The sequence below is a fragment of the Lepidochelys olivacea genome (assembly GCF_965140295.1).
Source record: "Lepidochelys olivacea isolate rLepOli2 genome assembly, chromosome: 7".
NCBI lineage: Eukaryota > Metazoa > Chordata > Testudines > Cheloniidae > Lepidochelys > Lepidochelys olivacea.
The window spans coordinates 124,447,189-124,473,086 of NC_140417.1; the positions used below are offsets into that span (position 1 = coordinate 124,447,189).

A 25,898-nucleotide genomic window follows, 5' to 3' on the forward strand; every position below is an offset into this window, starting at 1 on the left:
TGACTCCAGTGGAGCTACGGCCCGTTCACGCCGGCTGGGGTCTGGCCCCATTGACTCCATTGGAGCTACGGCCCGTTCACGCCGGCTGGGGTCTGGCCCCATTGACTCCAGTGGAGCTACGGCCCGTTCACGCCGGCTGGGGTCTGGGCAGAGCCGTCTGGGAACAAAGCTGCCTCGCTCGGAGCCGATGCAGCAGGAGTTACCCGAGCGCGGCCAGCCCAAGCGTGGCTCATTACGCGCAGCTCCCACGCACCTTCGCCGCCAAAGCCCAGAGCAGAGAGACGGGGCACCGGCCTGGCCGGGCGGAGGCTCTGGAGTGGGACGGCTCAGCTAATTAGCTACTGATCGCTGCTCAGAGCCAGACAGCAGGTGCTTTGGCCGCACCAGGGGAGTGCAGGGATCAGCACAGGGGCTAAGGGCCGGGCTACACGGGGAACTCACCCCCGAGCGACGGAGCCGTGCCGACCCTGCCCTGGTGTAGACAGCACTAGGCCAATGGAAGAATTCTTCCGGCTTCTCGGGGAGGTGGGTTAACCGCAGAGATGGAGAACCCCTCCTGGAACTGGAGTGAGTCTACCCGGATGCCGCTCAGGGTGCCAGCCACGCTCGCTCCACAGCACGGGGGCTCCCTGGAGATTTTGGGCTCAGCTGTCAGGCCCCGGCTGGAAGGATCCAGGAGCCTGCGACCAGAGGTGAAGTGCTGGCATATCCCCCCAGCCCACCCCGGCACTGTTTGTTCAGCGGCCCAGCAGCTGGGGGGCCCTGGCCTGCCTGTCGCTGTCCCCGTGCGGCGCAGGGCTCCTGAGAGCGCCATGGCCCCGGGAGCAAGGTGCCGAGGCACCGCGCTCTGCAGAGACGCTCCCGGCTCATTTAATCTATTCAATTGGATTCAATTTCCAGCCACTTGATTCAATTACCCTGGAGGGACAGCGCGAGAGCAGAGCGCTGCGGTGGGACAGCGGCATGGGCCTGCTTTCCAGCAGCCACGGGGAGGGGGAAGGAGGGGGCGGGGGCAGGTGCCAGCCCGCCACTTGGATGGGGACCCAGACACAAGGCCCCTGCCGAAGGCCCCGGGGAGGACGGACACAAAGCACGGCATAGCAAGGGCAGCCCTTGTCTTTAGGGCTGGAAAGTCCTGGGTTCAAGTCCTGCAGCCGGGCACGGAAACACCCAGCACTGAGACAACACTGCAGCCTGAGGGGGATGCTGCCCCAGCCAGCTTCTGTGTCCCTCCCCCTCCCCGCCAGCTCCTGAACCCCCCCAGATGCTGCAGGGGAAGCAGAGGCGGATTCCACCCGGCGGGCTGGGACAGGCCCTAGGAACCCTGAGACGATCATCTCGCCACCTAACTTTTCAGTTTGAATGGTCTCGGTGCGGTGCAAGTGACTGGACGGGTGAATGGCTTCAGCCAGCCAGGGGCGGGTTAAGGTGACCGGGCCCCTTTACACAGGAGACGGGCTGTTGGCAGGGACAACACAACCTCCTCATGTTGGTACAAGCATCCTGGAGCACACCCATCTCTGTGTGTCCACCTAGGGACTGGATGTGAGAGAGAGAGACACACCCAGGGACTGGCTGTGATACACACACACACACGGATTGATTGTGATACACACCCACACCCCTCATGCACACCCAGGGACTGGCTGTGATACACACACACACACGGATTGATTGTGATACACACCCACATGCCTCATGCACACCCAGGGACTGGCTGTGATACACTCCACACACACGGATTGATTGTGATACACACCCACACCCCTCATGCACACCCAGGGACTGGCTGTGATACACTCCACACACACACGGATTGATTGTGATACACACCCACACCCCTCATGCACACCCAGGGACTGGCTGTGATACACTCCACACACACACGGATTGATTGTGATACACACCCACACCCCTCATGCACACCCAGGGACTGGCTGTGATACACTCCACACACACACACACCTACAGGGACTGGCTGTGATACACTCCACACACACACACACATCACACCCCGCTTCTGGGCTGCCTGCCTGCTGGCCCCCCTGCGCAGTACAAACAGCGTGCGATGTTACTGCACACGCCAGCGTGGAGAGAGACAACAGGGCCCAGTAGCGAGGAAGCTGGGATAAACAGCGAGGCATTAGTGCCCACAAGCAGATGGAGAGCGGCTCGCTGGTGCCAAGTGTGAGCCATGAATCTCGCCTTCAGGCTGCCCCTGTGTCGCAGGACCAATGGCCCCAGCCCCCTGCGACCGGCCTGCGTCAGGGGCTAGCTCGGAGCAAGGAGAGCCCATGGCAGGCTGGCCCCAGGGCAGCAAGGACACGCTCCCCCTTCCTCCCGCTTCTGGGGCCAACAGCTCGGCTGGGCTCCTTGGCCCGTCCCCAGCGCTGCGACCGCTCCCGGAACCAGAGCCGGTCCAAGCTGCAGCCTGGGCGTGTGGAGACGGCACGGGCTGGCTGTGTGAGCGCCAACGAGCCCGGGCCCAGCGGGGAGGGGCGTTAGGGGCTACGGTCCCCTGGCCATTCCAACCACCTAGAAACTCAGGCCTTTCCAAATGCTCGTAACATCCCGTGGGGAGGGGCAGGAGTTAGCTAACGGGCACCCGGCAGGCTGGGTGAAAGGCCAGGGGCAGGCCCAGCATCCTGGGCGTGTTGGGATGCTCCCGCCCGCCAGGTGGGGCACGGGAGAGGAGCCGAGCCTCAGCAGGATGCTTAGGAAGGTGCCTGTGAAATTCCTCTCTCTCCTCCCCAAGAGCAGCGCACCGGGGCAGCTCCCCTGCTCGCTGCAAACCGCCACCCGCTCTCCTCGTCCACAGCCGCTCGGGGCACCCGCCGCCGGACGTCACTCCCAACCCGCACTGTGCGCAGAGCGCCCCCGTCGGCTGCCCCGCTCCGCTGCGGCTCCACGCCCGGCTTTCTGGAGCCGTTGGATCTACGTCCAGTGGCCAGGCCCAGGCCCGGGCCTGCTGTGGGCTGTGCCACACTAGCCCACGGGCCTGCAGACCCCTCCCCCGCGCACACACCGGCGGGCCCGGGGCAGTCACAGCCCAACAGGAGGGAAGGTTCCCGCGTCCCAGCCACTGAGGTGCCTGCTGATCGCACCCTGCTCTGAAACCAACGCTGGCCCTGGACTCCCCCGGTAGCCGGAGCCCCCCTGCGCTGGCCTGACAGACTCCATGAGGATGAGCCAAGCCAGCCACCTCGGGGCCCCCAGGCAGCAATCTCAGCAGCAGAGCAGGTGGACAGACACCGTTCACCCCAGCAGGCTCTTGGGACATGACTAGGCCCCATGCTGTGCAAGGTGCTTCCCCCAGGCAGCCGGGGAAGCAATCCCTACTCTGGAGAGGACACCCAGGCATCCCATTAACCCTCAGGAACAATTAGGAGGACACATACCGTGAGAACAGGGCTTCATCCCCGAGAACCCTAGGGCAGAGTCCCCTCTCCGTCCCTCCTAGCCAGCAGCGGGTCTCAGGACACGGGGTGCTGCCCCAGAAGAGGGGACTCGCCTAGTGCAGACCGAAGAGCCGAGCTGAGCTCAGAGTCTGCCACGGAGCAAGGGCCAGCGGGGGACACGTGATGGCTGGCACTACACTGCACCCATTCAGGATGGTGAACGCTGCCCTAGGAACCCGGATCTCTCCAGACTTACTCATGGCACCACCCCGCTGTGAACCAGCACCGGTGAGCAAACCAGCTCCACCCCTGCAACGTCCGCTCCGGGCCTTGCATTCTGCCTTTCAAAGGGCAGAAGGAAACGCAGCCCTCGCCATGTGTGGCATTATTGACAGAATCTGTAACCGTATAGATCCCTGTTGCAACCATTGTGACATATTTGCAGCAAATATTGTACAAAGGTTGTCGTGTGAGGTGTCTATGGGACGGTTATGATTTGCTGGTTATAATCATGCTGTCTGTGTGGGTATCATTTTTGTAGTTGAAGTTATGAATATTGGCTCTGTACTGTCCGTAGTTCAAACTTGTGCTCTGCTTCTGGGGGACACCCCAGACAAGTTGGGGTCAGCTCTGCCTGGCCTGCTGGGTGGCTCATTAAGGACCATCAGCGACACAACTGACCCACTGAGAGAAGGCAGACACGCCTGGGGACTCAGCAGGGTGTGCCGGGACCTGCCTATGGACAGAACTCTATAAAGTTTTTCTCTGCCATATGCTGGACAGCGTGTCCTTGGGACAAAGAAAGCAAAGACCACATGGCAAGAGACTATAAAAGGCTGATGTCTTATCTCTATCTTGTCTTCAATCCTGCTTCTTGCCTCTGGAGGAACTTGGCTACAAACGGAAGCTCTAAACAAAGGACTGAAAGACCCGTCCCAGCTGGGGTTGTTCTCCAGAGACTTGGTTTGAACCTGCCGTTTATTCCATCACTGCTACAAGCCTGAACCAAGAACTTTGCCATCACTGTGTGTCATTGATTCCATTTAACCAATCCTAGCTCTCATCTATAGCTTTTCCTTTTATGAATAAAGCTTTAGATTTTAGATTCTGAAGGATTGGCAACAGCGTGATTTGTGGGTAAGATCTGATTTGTATATTGACCTGGGTCTGGGGCTTGGTCCTTTGGGATCGAGGGAACCTTTTCTCTTTTACTGGGGTATTGGTTTTCATAACCATCTGTCCCATAACGAGGGGCACTGGTGGGGAGACTGGGAAACTGGAGTGCCTAAGGGAATTGCTCGTGTGACTTGTGGTTAGCCCATGGGGTGAGACCAAAGTCCTCTCTGTCTGGCTGGTTTGGTTTGCCTTGGTGTGCAAATGAACCCCAGCCTTGGGCGGTGACTGCCTGGCTCTGAGCAGTTTGTCCTGAATTGACGCCCTCAGTTAGGTCCCACCAAGGACAGCATCATTACACCATGCCAGGGTCTGCACACGCCTTTCCCCGTCACAGGAGCTTAGCACCGTGGAGCGAAGGGAGCATGGAGCCCATGCCCCGTTCATGCCATTAGCAATGGCATTCACACCGCCCCTGCCCATAGGCCCCATGGACTCAGTTCTGGACAGTGAGCACCTGGGCATCACCCCAAGTGCTCACGGCTGCCACCCCCTGGAAATGGGCAGAGAGCAGCTCAGTTTAACGACTCCACCGAACCGCTCCCAGTGGGGCTGCCCTGGTACCGGGCCTGGATTTGAATCCAGCCCCATAGGGCGAACTACCCGAAGAGCCACCTGCTGAGCCCCACTGTCCAGACCCCAGGTCTGTGCCCGCCAGCCGGGGCTTGTCAACCCCCGCCGGTCCTGGACTGAAATCCGGTCTCTGCCCCTCGTGGGCGGCTCCTGAAGGAGTACCGGTGAGATGGGTCCTAGAGGGCTGCAGAATAAACGGGGGACCAGCCGGCATGTGTCTCCAGCACCTCTCGCCTATGTAGCCACCCCGGAGTGGGGAGGAGAGAGCTGAGGCCCGTCACAGCTTCGGGGGAGCTCCCCGTTCCGACCCCTCGGCCCCGGGAGAAACTTCTGGGGGTTGGGGATCCATTTCCCCCAGGGCAGAATCTGCACTAGCACCCACTGGACTCACCCCCTTGCTCCTGCCCTTACTCCGCCCTGCAGCCCAGCAGCAGGACAGTGGCCCGATGCAGCCCCATGTGAGGTGGCTGGGAGCTCTCCCCCCAGACCAGGCTATGCCAGGCTGTGCCTTCACCTGCCTGACAGACGGGCGCCCAGCGGGTGGCGGGGGCAGAAGAGGTGATCTATGAAGCGGAGCAGGAGAGCGCTCAGTGTCTGGGATCTGATGGAGTCACCGCAGCGGCGACTGGGGAGGAAAGCCAGCCTGGCAGGGAGACCGAGCTGGCCTGGATGTCGCAGAGGAGGTGGCTCATCTATCCCTGCAGGCGCAGGACTCCCTCGAGCAGGCTGCCAAGGACAGGACTCCCAGCCCGCTGGCTCGGCACAGCCAGCCGAGGGGCTGGGGGTGACGGCGGCAGTGGCCAGGGACCATGGCAGAGGCAGGGAAGGTGGAGGGCAGCCTGACAAGTTGCAGCAGCAAACTCCGGCCCCATTGCGGAGCTCTGGCCAGGGACAGGCAGGGGTCTCTCGGCCCATCTCCAGCTGGAGCCCAGCATCCAGCTCTGCATCCTGGAGAAGTTGCCCTCTGCCTGGGGGTCGGGGTGGGGACACCAGGAGGGGGCTGCTAACAAAACCACGGGGACCACGGCACACAGACCACCTCAGCCGCGTGGAAAGGAATTCCAGCCGCAGCCCCACTGAGCAGAGCTGCAGGCCAGCAGGGGCCAGTCAGTCTGACCCCCAGGGAACCCACCCCTCTAATCCCTGCCTCCAGCCTGCATGTGGGGTGGGGCTACAGCCCGTGTTAGAGAGACCCAGTCTTCACATAAAGCCCCCAAGTGATGAGAATCCGCCACCCCCCGGGGGTGGGCTGAACCCAGCTCATCAGCACCACTTCCAATCACGTATCTTAATTCCCGGCTGAGCTTTGACCACCCTCCGCCTCTCCTCCCAGGGCGGCCAGCCCCAAGCATGACCTGCTCCCATACTTCCCTCTCCAGCCTGGAGCCACTTCTCATGCCTGGCTGCCTGCAGGGGAACCCGGTTTGATGCGGGGGCGCTACCTGCAAGCCTGGAGCAATACCCCCACCCCCATGGCCAGCGACTCTCCGTGAACACCTGGGGCACCAGAGCGGGAGGGCGACGCCAGGACCAGACAAACCGAGCGGCCGCGTTTGCGCGGAGTGAAAGCTCTCGGTGTGTGAAAAATGCAAACGGTGAGAACGAGGGAAGGAAAATGGATACAAAGAAATCCCATCGTGCTTAAAAATCAATTTTTAATATTTCCAGCCACATTCTAGCTCCAACCCAATTTTTCTCCTAGAGGACAGGTCATTACTTTTTAAAATATTTGTCTCCCTGCATCACCTGCCGGATTTAAAAGCCGGCAATCTGATTCCTCCTCCCAGTCTCAGCGGCTCAGTAGCGGCTCTTCCTATGAAGGATTGGGTTCTAAATTAGACAGAACAAAATTTACTCAACCGCTTGGCTCAGCCCCATGGAAATCCTGACCCTCAGGCCGGGCTTTAATGCTGAGCATTAGTGTTAAAGGACTCCTCACTTCAAGCAGGCCTCAGGCACAAGCACCCGCTCCAGGGCACGGAGGGCTGGAGCCCCCAGTGCGGGTTAGGGCATGAAGAACCGAATGGGGCCCCTCACACAGCGGAGTGCAGGGAACACGGGGAGCCAGTTGTGAAAGCCTGGAGTCTGGGAAACACCTAGCAGCGGCTGGACTGGATCAAAGGCCTGGGCACAGCTGGAATATGCAGCAACTGCATCCTGCCTACAGGACACCACGCTCAGGGATGTCGCCCCGCGATCAGGTCTGAGCCCCGGGTCAGCCTACCCTGGGCGCGAGCAGCCCACGGCCCAGCCCCGCCCGAGTTATTGCATCCTCACCGGTGCAGCGCTCCTGGGCGTGTCGCTGGAACTCCTGGGGGCACCGCCCGGGGCTCTTGGTGCTGCAGTGAGCTGAGCCGCTCTACGATTCTTTCCCAGTGAATCGCGGGAGAACGTGTCTGTCCCGGGCACAAGGGGATGGTGGGAAGGCCTTGGAGGACTAGTAGCACTCGTGTGGTTTAGCCTGCATCCTCACTGAAAGCAGGCGGGTTACCAGCCCCCGGGAATACAGCAGCTGGGCTCTAACCCAACCCCAGCCAGGCCAGCTAGCCTAGGTGGAGGCACCAGACTAGGGTTAGAGAGTTTTGTGTGTGGATGGGAGGGGGCTTGGGAGCAACTCCCGAGCTGACAGTGCCGTGATGACAGACCCTGGGGGAATGAGAGAGGCTGCAGGAGCAGTCTCTTGTGCGTGCTAGGAGCCAGGTGCTGCACACAACAGGGAAGCCAGAAGCAGGGCCAGCAAAACCCCTTCGGTCTGCCCCACCAATATTCCTGGCTGGCCAGCCAGCGCGTGCCGTGGCCTGGGGGCAGGCCGGCGCTCCAGAACAGGCCCCAGTCAAATCCCTGCTCCCCAAAGCACACACACAGCCACTGCCCGTGGAAGGCGAACATTCCCGTTTATTTCACTCTCTATGCTATGCAGAGACCCCCATCGACAGTGCTGGGCTCAGCGACGCTAAACAGGACACGTGTCACCCGCAGGCTGGCTCAGCAGCTGCCCTCGGGACTGATCCCAGCGCGGGCCCTGCTGTCGTCTCATCATCCAGGGGAGGGGCGTTGCAGGAGAGGGGATCTCGTGGGGGTCCAGACGGACAAGCTGAGACACTGTGGCAGTTGGCTTGGTCTCTGGAGCGGTCAGCCTTGCTCCCAGCCCCCACCTTTCCAGATGCAGCCTAACCTGGATCAGCAAGGGGGACCCAGTGCTCCAATCCTCCTCAGCCCCCTCAGCTGGTCTCCCAGGCCGTATGTCCGGCAGCCTGGCAGGGAGCTAAGGATCCGTTTTAGCTGGGACAGTTCCCTTGCCCATGGTGGGGAGATGGCTCATTAACATTATTTGAACTTTTAAAAAACACTCGTGTGGAAGCCCCTCCCACCTAGGCACTTGATCATTTTCTAGAAAAGGTGGAAGCAGATGACGGTGCTGGCGGCTGGCTTCTGCTTCAATCCAGATTCTGCTGAGCTGAGCATGTGGGCAATGCTCTCACTCCGTGCAGCTGACGGGGCAAGCGTGACGAAAGACATTCACACGGCCCGGGCTGATTTAGGGGGCAGCCGGCACAGCCATTGTCCAGCCAGGGAATCGGTTCTGAAAGGGCTGGGTGCAGAAAGGCCTGCATGTCACACTGCCCCGAGGAGAGTTCTCCGAAAGCGCTTGGCAGAACTAACACCCTCCCACATGTCCCCTTACGTTGGTGCACGTACCTGACAACACAGGAGCCCCTAGCTGCTCCAGCCACCCAGGTGAAGATCTGGGCTCCGGGGCAGCTGGGCCGCTCGGCCACTGGGGGATGCACCGAGTGGGGGTCGCAGGCTGGGCTAGCCCTCTGGGGACGGGGAGAGCCATGGCAGTGCAGAGCCTTTGAGGGGTAATAAAGGGGGAGGGGGAGAGAGAAAGGGAGCTGGTCCTGCTCCCCCGGCCTGCCCCCAAAGCCCTGGGAACATCTAATGCAGTGAGTGTCATGGGGACATTTTCCAGAGGAGTGATTCCCGAGACCGGGCCTGAGGGGACATCAGCCATGGTAGGACCAGCCTGCAGCACCCGTCATGGGCAGACTCCAGGAGGCAGGATCAGACCAGAGCGACGCAGCCAAGTGCCCTGGAAGTGAGAGACTCCCCCACACCTGGGTGTGATGAGGCTTCTGAACCCCAAGTTTGCTTAGCCAGCCTGCCCCTTCCTTGGGGGGTGGGGGCAAATTTATCTTTCCTGCAGAGACAGGTGAGTGATCTCTCCCCAAATGCCCCCCAGCACATCTGGACTGACCCTGCTCAGGGGAGAAACTTCCCCCCCAGCTCTGCCCTCTGCATTGCTAATGTGCGTGCCCCCCCAAGGGAGTCTCTCAGCTCGTCCTCAGCCGGAACTGCCGCCTAAGCAGCTACCTCCTCCCATGGCATCCAACGTCTTCCCTGGCAATGATGCTGTTGCTCTCCCAGCCTATCAATGTCCCTGCTTCACATGCTGCTTCAGCCAGGCGTGTACGTATGTATGGGAGTGTCTCTCCTTGAGCGCAGGGTCCGGGAGGAATGCACGCACTGGGAATCAAACGCTCAGCGGCAAGGTGCCCGCAGGAAGTGCAGTCCCTTCCGCGGGCGAGGGGCAGTCGGCTGCAGCTCTGTAGTGTTTGCACCGAGATGGGCCGTTCTCCTGACAGCCCCGCGCGGCAGCTGAGCGCCTCTGTCTCAAGAGATGGTGGAGAACTCTTTCAGCAGGACCTCCTGGCTCAGCGTGTTGAAGGCAAGGTTCCTCCGCACGTTGATGCTGATGGACCGAACCTGGCAGAGAGAAAACAGCCGTTTCACCCAGATGCCCCTGGCCTCCCGCTGAATGGGGCAGCAGCGACCCCACTGGGCTCCGATTTCCACACCACAGGCAATTAACCTGTGGAAGTGGCTGCAGCAGGGTCTGATGGAGAGAGAGCTGAGCCAGGAGCACAGCGGATTTGCTCTTCACAGGGGCAGAACCTGATCACTAGCTGAGTCTGAAGCAGAATCTTCTCACCCGACACATTCAGACCTGGTCTACACTAGAAAATGAAGGCCATGTAACCACACCCCTGAGCGGCATAGTGAAGCTGACCCCAGGCCCCATGTGGACAGCGCTACGTCAACAGAAGAATCCTTCCACCTGGTGGGAAGGTGGATCTACAACCGTGATGGGTGAAGCGCTCCTGCCCGAATGTCTACACTGAAGGGCTGCCGTAGTGCTTTCAGTGTAGACAAGCCCTCAGACAACCTCCGTCTTGCATCCACACAGAGCCGACTCTCTGCCATCAGCTGTCTGAAACCATGAGCTAGATCTTCCTGCTTTCAGAAATAACCCCCTTCCCCCTCCATGCATGTATGTGCGTATGCTCTGCCCCCACCACACACACGTTGGAAACACAGGCCTCCAACGGAGTCCAGGCTCAGCCGTACCTGGCTCCACACAAACTGAACATCTGTCTCAGATCACGGAGACGCTGCAAAGCAACACTGATGCGAATGCCTGGCTCAGGGTTCCCAGAGACGCTGCGAGCCTGTGATCATACGGCTGTGGCTGGCCTGGTTAGTGCTCTGTGCTGGTTAAAAGTGCCGGCGGACTGGAGTGAGAGCCGAGCAGAAGGTGGATGGTGCAGTGTCCTGGGTGTGTGTTTACACTGCTGTGCCTTTCGTCTGTCAGAGCAAAGGTCGGGGGGGGGAGAAGCTCGAGAAAGCTAGGGAACTACGTCTAAGGGACAGTGGGGAACAAATCAAACCCAAAGGGTGAGTAGGGAAGGAGTGAACCCAGCCCCCACGAGCCCTCCTGCTAGGTGCAGACCCACGGCAGCGCACGTTCCCTTTCAAACACGTTTCAATTCAGCAACAAAGAGAAACGTTAGAACCCAGAAAACAGAGTTTCAGTGGCGCTTGCAGGAAACCCAAACCTTCCTGAGAGCGGAGGGGTACAGCAGGGACGCCCACACACCCTTAACTCTGCCCCCTGTGGTACCGACTACCCAGTTTCCCCACATTGATTCTTTCACACCATTAGTTACTCTGTTCACTTACTGCGTGCGTTAGGATCAAGGACATTAAGCCACAGACTTTGGCCTTTGATCAGACACTGCCCGTGTGGCACGTGCCCCACACAGCACGGACTTACACCTGGCTCTGGGTCTGAAGTGACACTAGTTCTGCAGCCAATGATCCGGGGATGATGGAGCAGCGGCTGGAGACAGACGGCCCGACCCTGCAGGGCATGCTGCCCCCCTCTAGGATCAGGCCCTGAAAGAGCAGAGACTTGCTCTCCTAAGGCATCTGGAGTTGGCATCATCACTGCAGGCCTGAATCTACCACCTCAACTTGGAGTCCTTCGCCCCGCGGTGGCCCATGGGCTATCAGTAGCCAGTGGGAGGGGCATGTCCTCCACCCCATTCCTCTGCAGCAGCAGGCCTCATGAGCCATGGGGTGGCGGGGGGGAGTGGAGGGGAGGGAAAGGGGCTACACACAGACTGCGTGACAGCAGGGGCTTAGGGGGAACCACGGCTAGATCACGTTGGTTAGCTCTCCCGGACCCACTGAGACCCAGGCAGTAAAGAGCCCGCTAGCCACCTTCTGCCCCTCCCAGGGTCTGGCCCATGGAGCTCCCGACAAGCCAAACAGCTGCCCAGGTGTTACCCTGTCAAAAGTCAGTCCCCTCTGAAAGTACCTTACTGAACCCTACTCTCTGGTGCTGGGGACAAGGGCTCAGCTCAGGGAGTCCAGACTTCTGGGCTGGGGGCAGAGCACCACCAAGGGATGGAGTCCTGCCTCAAAACCTGGTTGGAGGCCTGCTCCGTGGGGTGCAGCTCAGGAACCCCTTCTCTCACTCACCGCCTCACGGTCAGACCCACGGACCGTCCAGAGCCTGCCATGAGGCTTGCGGGGGGGTTAGAAATGGAACCAAATTTGAGCTGGTAACAAACTCAGATGAAGCCTCATTAGGCAGCCTGGAAAGGAGGAGGAAACCGAGCTCAGGCTGTCTTGTTCCCTTGTGGAGGAGCAAGGGGCCTCTGGCTTGTTACTGGATTTCGTTCACACTGAGAGCCCAGGTCCCAGGAGAACTAACACAATGATGGCGTCGTCTGAGCCAGAGGGGAACACTGAGCGACTGAGGGGAAAGGATTTTCAGGCCTTGTCTACATGGGAAAGTTGCATAAGTTTAACTTAAATTCAAACCAATATTGTAAAACCGCGTCTAACCCATGTGGACACTCCTGTTTCGGGTTAAGAGCGCCTTTTTGGGGTTAAATTTAAACCTGTTCCCAATTGACATGCAGCTTTTAACCCAGAATAAGAGTTTGCACACTGGGGCTTATGCTGGTTTAATTATTCATGCAATTTCTCTCTGGCGACAAGCCCGGAGTCAGACTGTCTAAAACTCTGGTTTTTGTCAACAGCTATTTAACGACAACAACCAATTAACATTTTGGGGAAAGGAAGCCCTGTTAAAGTCTCAACACACCCACCGCTTCAATCGACATCCCCTGAGACCCCTAACAAAACAGGAGGGGGCTAGAGGGCCTGAGATTTCAGAGGAAAAAAACAAACCAAACTTTCCAAGGGTCTTTTATCCATCGAAAGCCCAATTTACACCCCCCTCCCTACCCCACCCCTTTGTGCGTCCCCTTTCGCCACGATGTAACTGCAGCACCTCGGGTCTCTGAGGCCTCAGTTAGAAGGCGACGGTAGAGGCCAGGAGCTTTTCCCTGAAATTAGTGAGAGGGCAGTGGAGAGGCAAAGGCAGAGAGGAAAGGCCGTGCATTAGCAAAGCACATCAAAGGAGGGAGAACACTGGTTTTTAAGCACCGAGAAGGACTAAGCGGAGTCACGCTCACTGCTTCCCAGGGAGGAGCAAAGGGGACGCGTAGAGAAGGCTGAAGAGAGAAGTGGCTCTTGTGCGTCACTCCCTGCCGGAAAAGGTTCTTGCAGTAGGATGCTTAAAGCAGGGGCACAGGGCGAGGGAGAGGTCACTGGGCAGAATCAGGAAGAGCCTGACCATGGGGTACGTCCCTAACAGACAGACTCAGCTCAGCAGGGCCTGATACAGCCAGCGGGAGTGTGGGAACCATGCGGAGCTGAGTGGTGCTGTCTCCAGCTCCACCAGAGACAGCTACAGCAGACAGCACAGCATGGGCAGGATTTGGCTGTTGCTGGCACGGTCTCTTCTTGGCGTGGTGGTAAAACCCCCCAGTCTCAGCTCGCCGGCAGCTTCCACCAGGGGAGCTACGGGCCACGTATTTCCCAGCACAGACGCAGTCCCAAAGGGCCTAGTGAAGATCCAGGGGCTTGGGAAAGAGCAGCCAAAGCACCTGGTTTTGTGAGGGAGAGCCAGGGAAACGCACACCAGTACATTTAACTTGAGCTCGTGGGACATTGTTCGAACAATTAGTAAAGCCATCAGATTCTACGCACCAAGAGGAAAAACAACATGGTAGTGATGAAGAGAAGGCTGAACGGGTTTGTCACAGACAAATCATACCTAATCCACTCGGTTTCTCTCAGCGGTGGGAGAACAAGCTTAGTGGGAATACAGGAGACTTCCTATAGCTGTTAGTCTGGGTCGTTTACTATGGTACCACATGATAGTCTCAAGGAAGCTGGAGAAATGTGGATTAAGCAGATACACAACTGGGTAAACCACCACATTTAGACAGTAATTTTCAGTGCTCTCCTGTCTAGCAGAAGGAAGCTACCAGAGGTACCTGTTCTGGTAGTTTTCATAAGGGAGCTGGAGGAGGGACTGGATCATGCTAATCAGAGTCTTAGATGAGACAAAACTGGAAAGGGCTGCAAACATTTTGGAGGGCAGAGGGATAGAAAGAAAATCTTAGCCAGCTGCAAACCCAGTCTGAGGTTCCATCAGGGCTAGTGTAAATGGTCCAAGCTGGACATAATCAGCTGGAGAATGGGGAGGAGCAGTGAGGGAAGGGCAGAGAGAGTGGGATGCGAGATGCTGTCCCAGCACCTGGTGGTACTGATGAGAGTCACATGTAGAACACAGGAGGCCATTACGATGATCTCTTTGCTCTGTGCTCATCCATCACACACACACAGAGGCAGAAGTTGAGAGGAGAGCAGCAAAAATGAGAAAAGGTTAGTACCCAAGCCCCCGCAGGGAGCGGGAGAGACCCAGGGGTGCTCATTCTGGAGAAGAGGGGGCTGAGGCGAGGCAAAGCAGCTCTCAGTTCACACAGGCTTGTGATGAAGTGGGTAGGGAGCAAGGACAAAACGAGCAGGAGAAATTAGCTGGAAACCAGCACCGCAGTGGAGCAAGCTCCCACTGGAGTCTGAGGACTCCCCATTTCTGGAGTCAACGCAGGATCACAGACACCACGCAGCGATAATCAAACCAAGCCAGCTATGGTGCAGGCTCATGCGGGATCCAATTAGGTGAGCTGAATCACTCGAGACCCAGCTCCTGGGGAGTTGGCCCAACTAGCTGGCTGCCTGGCGACCCTCACCAACCAACCAGGGTTACTCCAAGTCTAATCCCGTCTGGGTGCTGCTTGTGTGACTGGACACTTCCCCCATCCCGGTTCTCTTCTGCCTGGGAAAACCAGGAGACCACTTCTCCCCTTTCCTGCTGGGTTTAAGTCCCCGCTTTGCAAGGGAGAGCGAAGGGCAGATGAGGGTGTCTGGCCAGGGCTGTGCATCCTGCTCACTCTCATGCTTCTGTGGCCCAATTACAGCAGTAAAAGTCTGTTACGTTGCTTTGTCTGATGACCCTGGTAGGCTTCCCTTCAACGCAAATTCCCCATTACACACTACCCCAGCTCTCCGAGGTGAGAGGGAGAGACAGATCGACTGGCTGCTGCCACGGAGTGGTTCAGAGGGGCTTTGGCCAAACCATGCTCGGCAACGGGCTGCAGCCGCACCACTAGATGTTTGAGGGCTTTCAGATCAGTGGAGACCTGCAATCTCCTGTTTATAACCCACTGCTGCCCCATCTCCCAGGGCCTAAGACCACACCCTCCTCCAGTTTGCATCCACAGAGAAGAGGAATGGCCAGGCTAGGCTATGACCATAGGCTGAGCCAGGGCCCGCGGCTGTGTCAAAGCTGGGGGAGTGAGGTGTTGGGTGTTTGTACCCAGCTGTCGGTGCATGAAGGCAGCTCACCAGTTCTTTGAAGAAGGCAGCCTCCTTGTGCTGCTCTGAGTAGCGCTCGTACTGATCCAGCCCGTCCTGCAGCTTCAGGGTGAGCGTGTCGTAGTTAGAGCGGACCACTTCCAAGACCTGCAGAGGGCATCAGAACACAGAATGGGGAGTCAGCGCCCAGGCCCCCAGGCCTGGAGTGCAAGGGGCTGGGAGAAAATGCAGCTCCGGCTCCCGCTTTAGCAACACACGCACTTCATGGTGTAAATGGCCAAGAACCTGCACATACGCTGACAGCAAGGGGACAGACACGGGGACATGCCTGATCCTAAGGCTAAGGAGCAGACCTAAGAGCTAGGGGACTTCCCCACTTGTGAAAAACTCAAGACAGTGGAATTCCTGCTCGTGTGTCAGCACACAAACCTGCACACTGCAGCCTTCAGGCCAGCTACTGTAGCTCCTTTTCCTGATGACCACGAGCTCGTGAACTTAAGGGGTTGGTCACCTTGGACAAATCTGGACAAAACTATAGGCATTGTGCAAACCTGTCTCACTGCTCTGCCCCCAGCCCCCTGCTATTCCAGTTCAGGGCCCCCCACATCCAGCACTGCCAAGGCACCGCGATTCTGATGCTCAGCCCCCGGCTACGCTCGTTCCAAGGATTCTCCCTGCACCAGGCTCAATCTGCCTTAAGCTCCAGCCGTGCTGCTAGTCACGTTGTTTCAGAGTAGGAGCCGTGTCAGTCTGTATCCACAAAAAGAACAGGAGGACTTGAGGCACCTTAGAGACTAACCCATTTATTTGAGAAAAGGAGTACTTGTGGCATTGTGGGACTCTTCTGTGTTGGAGAGACAGGTCTGGTAGGCCCCGGGGTAAGAGCAAGGCCGCTGTGCTGGGGGCGCCATTGTGGGGGTTAACGTGCTGGTCTTTACACTCGAGAGCTACGTTTTATCACACCCCCTTTGCCACTGCTTGGCCACCCCATCATTATTAGTTAATAATTGCATTCCCATAACACCCAGGAGCCCCAATCATGGCCCAGTCCCACCGCATCATGCTAGGTGTTGTACAGACACAGAACAAGACAATGCTCCCTGCCCCAAGGAGCTTACATCAGTTTACATTTCAACTCTCCCGTCTCTCCTTCTGACACACGACTAAACCTCGCACAGGCTCATGACACCTCTTCCTACATCTGCACGATTCATTTCTCTAGCCACGGAATAACCCCACTCATGTCTACGCTCACTGCTTTCTCTCTGCAAAGCGCGGTGCAGACATTAGTGAATCCCCCCGAACCCTCATGAGGTAGTTAAGCAGTGATCGTTCCCACCGTACCAATAATTGCCTAGCAAGAGACACGGCCTTTGTGCTACTGGGGAAAATGTACACACAACAATTCTCTCTGAAAAACGTCCAAGTCCTTCGCAGGCTGCTGCTTTGTCAGATCTTGCTGCTGAGCAGGGTCAGAGCTTCATTATTTACACTATTTGTGCTCCAACCCCCCGCCAGGATCAGGAACCTGTTGTGCTGGGAGCGATACAGACATCTAAGAAGAGACATCTTGCCCTGAAAAGCTGCCAGCATAAGACGAGAAGAGCCAGGAAAGGTTGGGAGAAGTGATCAAACCTACACGTAGAGCATTGCATGGATACAAAATGTGTATCTGCATCTGATCTGATCAAAAGTGGTCGGTGGTTATCGGCCGATTTGCAGGGCTCCACCTACAAGTCCAGTGGCCGGGGAGACGAGATGCATGTCACTCAATCCTTTGTCTTTCAGACTATACACAAGACACCCCAAACTGCCCCTTTCCCCAGCTAGCAGCCTTTTCCCCTTGCAACGGGTTTCCTGGCAGAGGGAAAGAATGCCCCAGTCAGAACAACCCTCGACCAATGGATCGGACCCTTTCGGGCACATGTACGGAGGCTGTGGACACAATAATGACCATTTCTGAGCCAAGAGCTCTCGTGAGCGGAGCAGGCCTCGGAGGAGGAATACTGGACCTCGGGAGTGTACTAGGCACTGGGGATGCAGAGTACCAGCACAAAACACCTTTCTCCAAGCAATAAAAGAGAGCTTCCCTGAATCCACGAGCTGTCCGCTAGCCAACCTGAGGTGCTCAAGCCACGCAAGATTGACAACGGACAGGAGACAAACTCCACCCAACAGGCAGGCAGCTCAGCTCAGAGTGGGACTGCTGGAGACGCACACTCGAGGGCTGGGCATTTCACATGTGCACTAAGTTTCCACTGGTTTCCTTGGGGTCCTCTTTGATTTTGCTTTGTGAGCTTGTGCCCAGGGTGGGGGTAAGCACGTGCATGCAGACGCAGCGGGGACAGGAGTGTTTCACACATGCATTGGGTGCACACATGCATGGGAAAGTAGCACTTTCCCTAGCTAGCTTTGAGTTGAGTTCTCTTCATCACATTCAACCCAGCGGCCTCCCTTGAACAGCCAAGAGACAGTAACCCTAACCTCTGCAGCTGGGCGGATAAGTGCTGCACAGATGTGACTTGGGCAATCCTCTTACATCGCATATGAAGAAGAGGCAAAGAGCTTAGCTTGCTGCTCAAATGGGAGTACAAGGAAGGATCAGACGGCGCTGCAGATAAGCCCATCAGTCCCTGCTGCATTACCAATGCATGATCACATCTTTGCACTGCAGTGAGCTTCAGAATCAGATCATCTCTTATTTAAATATTTGAGTTTGCCAGCTTTCTCCTGCTATCTCCTTTTAATTAGCAGCTCAAACTTCGAAAGAGGGGTGCAATTAAAAATAAACCTCTCCATCTCCTGCTAATTTCCCTCGCTCTAATTTCCCTCGCTCGCTGCAGATGGAAGAAAACCTTTTGTGGGCTGTCTCAGACAGAAATCCATTTACAGATTGCTTCCCTTCATCACCTGTAATGGAAGGGAACTGTTAGCAAGATTACTGCTGGCCAGGTCTGAGCTGGCTTCATCCAGTCTAAGGAGAGGCTGACAGACAGGGCACTGGGGAAGGGTTGAAAGAAAGGACAGGTATTAAAGGTATCAAAGAGGAAGATTTGAAAGGCAGAAGGGAAACCTTTCTAGAGAGTTTCTGTAGGCGCTGTTAAGATGCACCTCCCCATCCTCACAGACCCTAGCGAGCACCCGCTTCCTGCTACCTACTCGCACGGCTGGGAGGGGAATTCAACCCTCTTTGCTCTAGATCCCCAAGGGCGCGTTAAGCTTCTGGAGTCTCTGCAGGCCGCATTGCTGGTTTCTCTCTTGGCACCTCTGGCACATTTCCTGGATGCTGACTCTCCCACTGGTCCGCCTTCTCGGAAGTGGGGCTCCTCAGCCCACCTGCCATAGGCTTCCAGGACCAGCCCTGACCCCCGAGACACCCCAGTTACTCAAACACGCCCCCCCTCCCCCCGAAGAGATGTGAAGCGTTTGGGTTACTGGTTAGCGCACTCAGGGGCAGGCAGGGCTGTGAGGCAGTCGTCGCACACACACTTCACACAGTCTAACACCTTTCTGCTCTTTCATACTTAATCACATACAGCACAGATCAGAGAAAACAACGCACATCTGGCAGGCGTCCCTGCCTCCCTTCCTGCATCACTCCAGGGAGTTCTTTGGGCTGGGGCCCAAGTCCCTTGGGTTGGCCAGAGTCCTTGGAGCCATGTGGGCTCAGCGAAGTGGGCAGGAACGCACTGCCCACGAGGCTGCCTCGTGCTGGACAAGTGCTCCCTTCTGGAGCCCCTCGCCCAGCTTCTGTGACCTTGCTCTCTCCCGACCCCACGCTTCCCTCTTCTTGTCTGGCCCCCATTCCTGTGTTTCTTTAAACCCCTCCCAGTCACATGGCTGCTTTTGTTCAACTCCTGCTAAGTTTCCACTGCTCCTACCAGCTCCCACCCTTCAGAGGAATCAGCTAAAGTGGTTTGCTAAGGATGCTGTGTCCCAGATGTTTGCACCTGGACAGGGTCATTAAATCCCAAGCACCTTCTAGTGTATCTGACTGGTGCAGACCTACTACAGGGCTCATCAGAATGGAGGATCCACAGATGTATAGGCACTCGCGACACACCCAATTTTGATAACGGAACTTCCCATGATCCATTGGAATCCACGGCATGTACAGATACAGCCCCAATTCATCACACCCTGCATAGCAGAAGCTTGTGTCCTATGTACTTCCCTGGCACAGACTGCTGCTCTAGGAAACCACAGCAGAACCACCCTCTTCATCTTAAGGGCGCCCAGCAAAAGGGGAAAACTTGAGGTGGGTCCTTTCCTGCCTCTTTTGGTTGGCTCCGGAAGGGCTCTTTTTCTGATATTCTTTCTCTTTGGTTTTGTGCATTAGCCATTCAGGTCCTGTCTGACCTGGTCTTCCTGGAAGCTGGGATGGAAGGCTGGAGAAGTGGTAGGATGAGAACATTCAAATACCTTGCAAGTGAAACCTGAACAATGGAGAGGGGATGGGTTTTTTAGCTGGGTTCAAACTTGTTTTGTTTAACAGCTGTTGAATTACACAGTTGACAAAAACACCTCTACAGTGCTGAGTGAGGGCTGAGAAAGCTCCTACACTAGATCTTCGGTCTTCCAACAAGACAGACCCTCAGCAAGGAACAACAGACAAGACTTGATATGGCTTAGATTGCTGAGGTAAAAATATAGACAGAACTTTAATCTTTTTTAGCCTTCCTAGCTCTTTAGGCAAGAGAAAGCCGAGGAAAAGACAAGACAAATCCAAACTTTCAGCTTTGTTCATCACCTTTAAAGGGATGAAAGGCTCACCATGCTGGAGGCAGGAGAAATACAGACCCGGTCCCGTACATGGAAAACTAGGGCTGCTGAACCCTTCTCACTTGTGACTATCTATTAACCCTCTGGGCTGCATTCGCCTCTCACATACACCAGCGCCAGGCCCCTGAAACCACTGGAGCTGGGCCAGCCTGATGGAGAGGACAACTGGCCGTCAGAGTTAGCTCTGCTCCACGGAGATCCCAGAGCAGCATTAGCGTTTCAGCCCAGCGTGCACTCGTGCGTACATACGCGTGCATGCAAGTGTGCACACGAGACTAACAAAATGTTGGCTCTCTTTACTCTAGTAGCATCCCAGCTCCTAACCTTAAGATGCTGCTCCAACTGACAATCGCTTTTTGCAGCTTTCTGCATGATTCTAGCTAACAAAATCTTCCCAGCAGGGGAAAGACGCTAGAGCCTCGATCCACAGGCAGCCGGTACCCACCAGCCCCCACCAGCTGCGTAACACAACGAGCAGCCCGGGTGGGAACTGGCTCCCCACAGAACTCCTCCACTCCCACACCCCTACGCACAGCGGAGCAAGATTATTTTAAACACCTGTTGGCTTCCTAGTCTTCCGGAGCCTAAAATCATCAGGCTCTTTGCGGGAACCTGCCTCCTGCCTTGTGCGCTGCACGGCTGCTGTGTGAAACGGCTGATGTCCCTGCATCTTGGCTGCAGCCATTCGAAGGAGGGAAGCAACTGGCTTCTTTTCAAGACATCGTTTCGTTCTTCACACACAGCAGCCCATATTTTGCCCTATATTCATTTGCCAATAGATATTTTCCCAGCGTGCCCTGTCGGTCCCCTCTGCCCCCTTCTCAACAGGCTCTGCATCCTGGCAATAGCTGCTGTCGGACTCTCAGGGATAGTGAGACCTAGGAATGCACTGGAGCCCTACACACTTGCCTCCCCTCCCCATACTGCCATGTCCTTCCCACACCAGGGCCTGAGGTCACAGAGCTGTGGGTTTCCATGAGTTATGAGGCCACACAGCACGGACACATGCAGGTGTGGAGGGAAATAAAGAAGAGGAAAAGCAGGTCTTTCAAGGCTGCCTTTCTAATCAGTTACAGTCGAGCACCATGAACCGAGTCAGCCAGCCATGCCTGCACTGCATGAGAGCACTTCCAGGCCTAACAGACTGGAAAACAACTCACTACACAGGGAACCTGCAACGTGCACAAGGCAAAAACTCCCCAGCTTGAAATACAGCCCCCCCCCCACCGGTGATGGGGATGCCCTCTAGATCGTGCACACTGGGCCCATATGAGTAGGAAAGGCCAGGCAACGCCACAGGGTGCCATGCATACTGCCTGGGGGAGCGAGTTTATGATGATGTGATTGCACCAGCATGGCACAGGAGGGGGATGGGAGAGCCTGAGCAGTTCCTGTCCCCCATTTTGCTATTTCCAGTATTTTATATAGGTTGGAATGTGCCCAGCCCTGTCCATGGGCACAAGTGTGTGTGTGTGGGGGGGGCACAAGGAATCCCCCTTCTCCGGGCTCCTGCCCAGGGGCTGATACACATCCTGTCGGGGAAAGCAGGAGCTGTTCGCGCCACTCAGGCACTAACTACCTGATGGGGAAGGGAGCGCACGCAGCACCCCCTGAAAGTTGGGGAGTGCTTGCATCAGGGGAATCCTGGCATTCCTATTTCAAAAACAAACAACTTCCAAAACGTGGCAGGCACTCCTCCCCAAACCCACATGCCACAAGGCTCAGGCTGTGGTCAAAATGTGGCATGCGCTCTTCCCCCCCGCAAATGCCACAAGGCTCAGGCAGTGGCTAAAAGCCAACTGGCAAAACTGATGGGATGGCCAACTGTGGGACCAAAAACAGGGAGGAATTTTCCCATCAGAGGAAAAGCAGTCAGATTTTTTACACTCCTATCGCCAAAATGACTCATCCAACGTAGCCCATATTTGGCACAACACACCCCCTTTTCCACACCAACTAGCTCTAAGGGGCTTTTCCTAGGGAACTAAGATGGATGGTGTGACGAAGTGGGACTGTTCTTAATGTTTCCTCTGAATAGTGTGGGGTGCCTCAGTTTCCCCTAGGCAGTTCTTAAGTATCTAGGGGGTGGGATAAGGGTGTATGATCATTGCAGAGCCCTAGAGGGCAGGTGAGTGCAGGGGTCTGGACACAGACAATGGCCGACACCCTGTTTCCTGGCAACTGATGGCCTGGGCCCTTCCCCCCTGCAAGGTGAGAGCTAAAGGGTTGGAGAACAAAGGAGTCCGGTGACCTCCTGGCCTGGGAAAGGAACAAAGCCCAGAGGAGGAGGGGCTGGAAGGAGTTTCAGTTTGGAGCTGGCTGGGGACATGGGGTGAAGTGCAGACGTGGTTGTCTGGCTCACTGCCCCCCAAAATGGACCCAGCTGAGGGGTCCAGTTCTCTGCACCTGCAAGCTCTGTTTTAGACCATGTTCCTGTCATCTAATAAACCTCTGATTTACTGGCTGGCTGAGAGTCATGTCTGACTGCGGAGTTGTGGGGCAGGACCCTCTGGCTTCCCCAGGACCCCGCCTGGGCGGACTCGCTGTGGGAAGCACAGGGAGGGGCAGAGGATGCTGAATGCTCCGAGGTCAGACCCAGGAAGGTGGAAGCTGTGTGAGTTGTGTGTCCTGCAGACAGGCTGCTCACAGAAAGGAGACTTCCGCAGAGTCCTGACTGGCTTCGTGGGGAGCAGTTCCAGAGCATCGCCCAGGGACTCCGTGACAGATGGTACCGTTTCTCTTGATAACAGAAAGGCTGCTGCCACTTTAACGACAACGATTAGACTGCCTGGCCATGATAAAGCACCAGATCATTTATAAGAGCATGTTCCAATTAATATGGAAAAGAACTTAACACACACATCACGCGGCTTTGTACAGCAACTTCAAAATTGCTGATGCAGGCTGGAGACTCCACTGGAATGAATTCCCGGAAGGGCCAAAGACAAAGCACAGAGCTAAATAATGAGAAGTTAAATAAAAACAAACACTCACTCAGCACATTTTTAACAGGTTCCGCATCCAGGCCAAGTGTGACTGGACCAACCCCAGGACTTGTCCCCGAACTTCACCCGGTCTGCGCGGCTCACCCTCATTCACCACCCTCATTCACTGGTGGGGGCAGAGGTTAGAGATGAGCTGCACTAAGGTGACCAAATGCACCGATGCCAGGCCACAGGCAAAGCTTACCGTGGCCGCTTCACGGAAGCCGTCTGATCTTGGGCTCCTTTTAAAATGGGGTAAGTGGGGAGCAAAGGGCTTTAACTTGATGGGCCACTTTCCTACCTCATCAACATGCTAGCAGCTAATTGCAAGTTTGCTGATGTCATCCCCACCCCCAACCCCTTCGCGTCACTGATCTCTTATCCTAGCAAGGGCAGGAACATTGCTGTAACAGTAGAATAGCACTAAAAGCACACAGCAGAGCATCACAGGCCAGCAGCAATGGAAGAGACCTATTATCCCATTGAACTCCTACAGAGAGGACATTTCCGCTATTAAAAACTCATCCCATCCCAAATGCTAAGCAACAGCACTCAAAGGAGAGCAGCTGGGCGTAGGGCTGGAGCGGTGTCAGCAGAAGGGGACAGGAACCCCAGGGCTCGGCCTGCACCTGTTCATTCCCTGATCCCTCTGCTGACGTTCGGCCAGTGTTTCCCGCTCCTATCAAGGAATTTGCCTGATGGCCCATTGTGCCAGAGATGGCAACTTCCCACGGTCTCCTTGGGAGATCTTATTTAATTCAGATGAACTAGCTTTGCAGCCCATTGTATTATCAATGCAAAGTTTATGTATTATTGTGGGGTGCCAACTTCTCAAGGCGGAACATGGCCAGTGGGAACCCTGGGAAGCCTAATGAGAGTCAAAGGACTGTTTTAAACGATGTGCCAGAGGAGGAGGAACTTTGGAGACAAAGTCAAGTGGGGTTCCTAGAAATCCCTGGGGGGAGGTAAATGCAATTCCCATTTCCAGACTGACCCTTTTGAAGCTACACCCCAAGGAGAGAACTACTGTCTGGCCGATTACCTAGACCCGGTCTCTGAATATCAGAGACACACGTGTACAAAAGGACGGCTACCCTATGCACATGGCTTCTCATTCTGAGAAAAAGCAGCTATGAACTTGTGACCACAGACAAACCCCATGGGAGGTGCTGAAGGACGGACTCCTACCAGAGTCCTTGTTGGAGTAGGGGGCGAAGTCTGGTGAGCTTATTAGCTGCATGTAGGTTCTCTTATTGTTTTCTCTGCAATGCTTTCACCTTAAGAATACATGTGCCTGCTCAGACAGGGCTGCGTGATAGCTTATAAGGGTGGGCAACTATCTCGTTCATAGCCTTCAAAGAGTACACGAAGTGCAAAGGCTGGCCTGGCGAGGCTATGAGGCTTGCTGGGGAGCTCCCAGTGCAGGCAGGGAACTGAGCAGCCTGGAAAACCCCCAGGCAGCAGGGAGAGAGGAGCAGGTCTCCGCCCAAGAGATGGGACAGCTGAGGAGCCGGGAGCCTCGAGTGGGTGCACAAGGGAGAAATACAGGTGCAGAGACACCCTTTGCTTGCATTCATTCGTTAATGTTCTCTCAGAGTCCCAGCTCGCCGGACACGCTGCTTTCCCGAGCTCTCCATTTGTAAATCCCATTTGTAATTGGGAATTAAATGTCTTCCCCCATCACTTTGGCCCTTTCCCATTTGGCTAGGCTCCAGGCGTTCTACCACATACATATGCTAGGGGCGCCATCTCGGACACCGCACTCATTACAAGGCTCCCCGGGCTCCAGGCCTGTAAAACACATTCATTCAAGGAAAGAAGCCCCCTCCCCAAATCCCCATGATACTTACCCTTCATGGGGAACAGATTTTACAAATTCAGACCAGAGCTGCATTGAAATCGGGGCCTGGTTCGTCTCCACACAAGGCAAAATGGTTTGAAGTTAGATAAAAGAAAGTTACCAGCAACATCAAGGAGGGAAATTTCATGCCCCTTTTCCCCTCCAACGCTAAGCTGCTCTGTTGGCCTCAGATTATTTATAGGAGTTTGGTGTTTATTCAATGGTTATGCAGAGATCTGAAAGCTTGAAAGGAGCAAGTCCTACAAAGTGGACAATTTCCAGTCACAACCAGAGGGGAGCAGGTTAAATTCCCTCCCCTGGTAGGGTTAGAAGGTCTCTTCCCCCCTTGGTCCAGCTGGTCATCAGCATATAGACTAGTGGCCAGGGACAGCAGCCGCACAGTCTGTGTAATACTGTCTTTTATTATTTGTATCTGTAACAGTCCGAGGCTACAGCCAACATCCGAGCCCTGTCACACTAGGTGCCGTTCAAAAACTTCGTCCCTGCCCTCAAGAACTTACTTGCTAAGACAAGATTCAACTGTGGTTGTAACAAGCAGAGGGGACGGGGTAGCCATGCTGGGTACGCATGATTATACAGACAAGCCGCATGCACGACTTGGAGGGGTTCCTTTTCACATAGGCAGGACAACACCCAGTAAGGTCAATGGGATTCTCAGATTGAAATCCGGCTCAGCTCATTGAAAATCACACAGACCTGCAGTGGTGCCTACAGGAAGCTCCTTGCATTTCAAACCCAGAGGGGGACACTGCCTCTGCTCCGAAGAGCGTATCGTCTAAGCCCTAGTCCTGCAAACACTTGAGCACAGGCTTGGCTTTCTTCAGGAGTCGTTAGCCCCACTGGCTTCAATGCAGCAACTCACGTGAGTAGAATTAAACATGTTAAACCTCTGCAGGATCAGGGCCGAAAAGCCAGAGGCCATGTCTAACCGTAAACTTTGGCCAATGCAAGTTTTGCCAGCGTACAGTCACCAAAATCTGTATGTCGCTCGTGCACGTTTTGCTCTTTTCCATCTCTGACAGAAGCACGGAGCCGCTCACAACAGAA

The 25,898-nt window shown here is 55.9% G+C and overlaps 1 protein-coding gene across 3 annotated transcripts in view; it reads right to left on the bottom strand.

Moving 5' to 3' along the window:
• Positions 1-8,019: 8,019 nt before the first annotated feature.
• Positions 8,020-25,898, bottom strand: part of ARMH3 (armadillo like helical domain containing 3) — a 184,780-nt gene continuing 166,901 nt past the window's right edge. For all 3 annotated transcript variants that reach the window (XM_084633976.1, XM_084633977.1, XM_084633978.1), the window contains 2 exons: positions 15,255-15,371; positions 8,020-9,911 (listed from right to left, as the gene is read on the bottom strand). In XM_084633976.1, the coding sequence (XP_084490102.1) occupies positions 9,819-9,911; positions 15,255-15,371 (210 nt within the window). In that variant the 3' untranslated portion in view covers positions 8,020-9,818. The remainder of the gene's footprint in view (positions 9,912-15,254; positions 15,372-25,898) is intronic.